Raw genomic sequence first — 5,518 nt, forward strand, 5'->3', positions numbered from 1 at the left:
TTGAATTTTCAAAACATAGATATTGTTGGAGTTGGTCGTAATTTTTTTTATAGATTTTGAGCTACAATTTTTCTTTTTAAAAATTGATAGAAACTCTTTTGGAGATGATCTTATATAGTTATGAGCCTCGTACCAATATGGCTAAACGCATAAGCCTCGTAAAAAAGCAAAAACACACGGTTTTTGCAACGACCATTCACATGTATTTATAAGTAGCCTTAATAAATACGGAAAAAACATTGCATGCACTTAATTTATGATTTAGTACGAGTTTTGATATATAGGCAGAGTTTGAGTTCATCTTACTTTAAAAATGTAAAAAAACATGAATAGATGTCAATCGATGTATTTAACAAATGGATATATATATCCACTTACAATCAACTTTTTGGTACCCATTAATTTATTTCATATTATAAAAAATAGATTTATATATTAAATTAGAACATTTTGAAACTTCTAATAAATAAAATGTAGCGTGAATTATACTGGTGGTCCTTATGGTATGCTTAAATTTTGGATTTGTTCCCTAAAACAAACTATTTATATTAATGATCCATGACTTTTCAATTTCTTGTTTATTGAAGAAAACTGTGATAAAAGTATGAAAAGACTAAAATACCCTTTATCTAACGAGATTACTTAATGGTCGTTAGAGAAAGAGACCAAATCCCGGTTGTTTTTTCATATCACGATGATGAATTTGTAATTTTGAAACTGTAAAAACCAAAATTGTTACATACAATGAATTACAGGGACCAAATTTGTAGTTTACTCTAAATATTGACAAAACGATGAGCAATAAATCAAAAGAAACAAACAAACACAAACAAAAATCATGAGTAAGTAACATAAAAATACCAGATACAACATTTCCCATAAAATAAACCTTTCATCCTTGATAATTAAATTTGAACCAGCTCGATTTATTAGATTTGAGTTGATATTCAACAAACTACCAATCCACTTTGTGGATATTAAGAATATAGTAATCCAATTCGATCCAATACAACCAGTTATAATTATCTATCTATTTTTATCTGGTTAGTCGAGGAAACTCATAATATTGCTTACTGTATATGGTACACTTGCTAAGAATGCATAAACCCCGTTACGAATCCTCTTAGAGCATCTTCCACAACCCAATAAACCTTCATTTTTGCTGCCCAAATCACTCCAACTGTCAAAATACGAGGGAGACTGCCATATTTGGCGATGCACTCTTCATGGCCGGTAAGATGGTGTGAGTGCAGGATTTTTGGTGGTTTAGTTTGAATGTGGTCGGACTATACACTACAACAAAATTGGGTTTATAGGACACACTCAATCTCTAAGTGTTCCAATAGACCGCTTTATATAACTTAATTTATATGACCAAAATATAAAACGTCATATCTAAAGATGTTGTAATAAGTTTATATGACACTTTTAGGTGTATTAACAAGTTTTTTAAGACAATTTTAATACAAGGTGTCGCATTAGCAACTTTATGGGACACTTTTGAGAAAGTGTCATATAAAATCAATGTTTTATAGAACATTTGTTTTTATAGGACAATTTTTCAAATAATGTCCTATAAAGTTGTTAATGAGACGCTTTATATTAAAAGTAGGGAAATTTATAAAAATAACCGGTTTACACAACCCTTTGCCACAAAATAACCACATTTTAGAGGTTTTACCGGAATGACCACACGGATCTCCCCCGGGGGCGATCCGTACACTACGAGGGCGATCCCCCCATAAGTCTTTAAAAAAAAATTCCTCAAAAGTCGAGATTACTGTTCATCCTTCGTTGACCGTGTTTGACCTCGCCCCGGGGCGATCCGTACTGTACCCGGGGCGATCCGGCTTTTTTTTTTTTTTTGTATTTTTAATAAAACTGATACGCCATTGAAGTTGTATTTTTTAACTTTTTTAGAACCAAATTTCATGGGTAAAGGTTTAAAAATAAACCCTTATAATTATGGAGAAGCAAAAAATATTTTTATCTGTTTTGGGTTTCGTAAATCAGATATAATATCAAATTGACGAAATTTGACCTCTATTTTGTCATTTTGTGTTTTTTATTTAACAATTAAGGGGTGTTTTTAATAAAMATGGAAAAATACATAAAGTGTGTCTTTTTACATATTTAATTTTAAATTTCACAGTTTTTCGTTATAAAATAACCGGATGATAATTGTTGTATTTTTTTTTCATTTTTTGGTATTTTTAATAAAACTGATACGCCATTGAAGTTGTATTTTTTAACTTTTTTAGAACCAAATTTCATGGGTAAAGGTTTAAAAATAAACTTTTATAATTATGGAGAAGCAAAAATTATTTTTATCTGTATAATTAAGGGGTGTTTTTAATAAAAATGAAAAAAATACATAAAGTGTGTCTTTTTACGTATTTAATTTTAAATTTCACGGTTTTTCGTTATAAAATAACCGGATGATAATTGTGGTTACGAAAAAAAAATATTTAGTTGATTTTTGGAGAAAAAATAAGACATTATATCTGATTTCGCGGTTTTTCATGATATGAAAACTCTATGACGTCGATTTGACGCCGATTTGACGTTGATTTGACGATGATTTTGTTTTATTACTTAACGTTTCATATAAATTGGACGTGGGGGACCATTCATCCCCACCACCGACTATCCCACCGTCCGTTTTCTCTAAAAAAACCGAGCGAAAAACCGAGCTTTGACCATCCCACCGACCAATATCGAAGCCATTCTTCGACATACCGTCATAGACTACCGTATAACGACATCAGCGACCTTCCGCCGCCACCGACCACCGTGGTCCGTCGCCGTCAGTCACCATCCGCCGTTGTCGGGCACCATCCGCTGCCACCGACCACCGTCATCGGCCGCCCCTCACCACCTTCCGGCGCCAACAACCATCCTCCGCCGCCAACGACCACCGTCAAGAGCTGCCGTCCACCACCCTCCTCCGCCAACAACCACCCTCCTCCGCAATTTATATCGCTTTTTTTACGTAAATATGCGTACGGGTTAAAGGTTGTGATGGTTTATTGTGTTTAATGGGTTAAGAGTTGTGAGAGTAAAATATATGAGAAAAAAATGGAAGGGAAGGTGTGAAAAATTATGAAGTAGGAGGTTGGTATTTATAGTGAAATTGATATTAGAAAAAAAATCAAAAAAATAAATTTTTTTTACTCGGATCGCCTCGGGTACAGTACGGATTGCCCCGGGGCGAGGTCAAACACGGTCAACGAGAGGATGAACAGTAATCTCGACTTTTGAGGAATTTTTTTTAAAGACTTATGGGGGGAGGGGGGGATCGCCCCCATAGTGTACGGATCGCCCCCGGGGGCGATCCATGTGGTCATATAAACTTATTACAACGCCTTTATATAGGACACTTTATTTTTTTGGTCCTATAAACTAAGTCCTATAAAGAGGTTTATTAGGACGTTTAGAAGTTGAGAGTGTCCTATAAACCCGATTTTGTTGTAGTGATATACATGTTTCTGTACATACAAACTCACGTTTTAGGGGAATGCTATACGAAGTTTTAAGGATTTCTTTCATCTTTTTTCTATTTTAATATACGGTATAGCATAGTCGTTGAAACAAAAATATACCAAAATTTTATATTTTAACATAATTGTTGGAGATGTTGTCATAAAAAAAAAAATATGTTGAAAATGCTATTAATAGATAAGTGTCCCTATTTTTATATGTATACAAGTGGGATAGGTATATTCTTTGATACCACCTATGTGTGTGTATGTACACTCATAAAAGAAAATAGAAAACGGTTTTGACGTCGGCGAGCCGAGCGGAGCCGAGCCAAGCCAAGCCAAGTAAAGACACCCACCATCATCAATATCATCACGCGTGAAATACCACCAAATTTCCTCTCACTTTCCTCCAATCAATCCTTTCGGTATATGTGTGCGCGCCCTTTCCACACACTTCCATTCTCATACCGGATCTCCGATACCCACCGGTCAACCGGCTGGTCAACATGTCCAGGACCGCCTCCTACTGGTGTTACAGATGTACACGCATCGTCAGAATAATCCCCCAAGACGCCGTTGTCTGTCCTTACTGCCATGGCGAATTCATTGAAGCCGTCGACTCTTCAACACCCGAATCTCGCCGCCCTTTTCCTGACCGCTCAGATCTGAGGCTCCGCCGCCGAAACGCAGGGGACAGGTCTCCGTTTAATCCGGTTATTGTTCTTCGAGGTACCGATGATGAAAATTCAGGGGGTGGAGACAGAGGTTTTGAGTTGTACTATGATGACGGAGCAGGTTCCGGATTGCAGCCTTTGCCGCCGACGATGTCGGAGTTTCTGATGGGGTCAGGGTTTGACCGGTTGCTGGATCAGTTATCGCAGATCGAGATTAACGGATTAGGTCGTGGAGAACATCCACCGGCGTCTAAAGCGGCGGTTGAGTCGATGCCTGCAATAGAGATCTCGGATGTACAAGTCAGCAGCGAATTGCACTGCGCCGTCTGCAAAGAAGCGTTCGTTCTCGGAGCTGAAGCTCGTGAGATGCCATGTAAACACATCTACCATCCCAATTGCATTCTCCCATGGCTAGCTCTTCGAAACTCTTGCCCTGTTTGCCGACAAGAACTTCCAACAGATTCAACAAATTCCAACAATCTACAACTCTCGGAGCAAAACGAAGAGGAATCAGCAACAGTTGGATTGACAATATGGAGATTACCTGGCGGTGGATTCGCAGTTGGAAGGTTTGCCGGGGGTAGAAGAGCCGGCGGTGGAGAGAGAGAGCTTCCGGTTGTCTACACAGAAATGGACGGTGGGTTCAATAACAGTACAGGTACGCCAAGGAGGATCATGTGGGAATCAAGAAGGGGAAGGACTAGAGGAGAAGGTGGATTCGGCAGAGCTTTTCGCAACATGTTCTCATTCTTTGGCAGATTAAGGTCGTCTTCAAATTCTAATGGTTCATCAATGAACAGAAGTCGGAGTGTATCCAGTTCAGTTTTCAGTAGAATGACAAGTAGGCGAAATAGAACTTGGGTTTTAGATGAACAGAATGGTTTGTCCAGATGGTAGAGACTGGATGCAATCAAGGGCACCTTTTGATTCAGGTTCAGAAATTGAATCAAAGCAGATCTTTCCCAGGTTCTGATTCAAACCTCAACTTTTTGTAAATAGATTTGATTCCAATTTTGTGCAATTAAAGGTAGGAAAGAAAAAGGTGAAGAAGCCCTTCATTTGTGTTTTGATTTGAAGCCCAAAAGCCAGCCATTCGAGCCAAACAAATGCTGGGTTCTTTTGCTATAAAAGCTCTATCAATGGCGTTTTGTTAAAGGGTTTTGATTCTGTTCATCTGTAGATTCCTGTAAGTTGATTCTATTCTATGTCAGAACATAATCATCTTAATTCTTCTTTATTTGTGTCTTCTCTTTCTATTTCGATTCTTGAATTGAATTAAGTTTGTTAATGGGTGTGCTTGAAAGATTTGACAAGACTGGCCCAGTCCAAGCACTCATTCAATAAACTTGGTGGATTCTGCCA

At 37.6% G+C, this 5,518-nt stretch overlaps 1 protein-coding gene across 1 annotated transcript; it reads left to right on the forward strand.

Annotated features, from left to right (window-relative positions):
• The first annotated feature begins 3,910 nt into the window (after positions 1 to 3,910).
• On the forward strand, positions 3,911 to 5,518 carry LOC112507514 (E3 ubiquitin-protein ligase RDUF1-like). The gene has a single exon (XM_025112137.1). The coding sequence runs from the start codon at positions 3,989 to 3,991 to the stop codon at positions 5,051 to 5,053; it is 1,065 nt and encodes a 354-aa protein (XP_024967905.1). The 5' UTR covers positions 3,911 to 3,988; the 3' UTR covers positions 5,054 to 5,518.

Source organism: Cynara cardunculus, assembly GCF_001531365.2.
Source record: "Cynara cardunculus var. scolymus isolate 2C chromosome LG 2, CcrdV1, whole genome shotgun sequence".
Classification (NCBI taxonomy): Eukaryota; Viridiplantae; Streptophyta; class Magnoliopsida; order Asterales; family Asteraceae; genus Cynara; species Cynara cardunculus.

Bases quoted from the DNA above. Each gene is read 5' to 3' on its own strand.
- LOC112507514 (XM_025112137.1), top strand. From the start codon at position 3,989: ATGTCCAGGACCGCCTCCTACTGGTGTTACAGATGTACACGCATCGTC.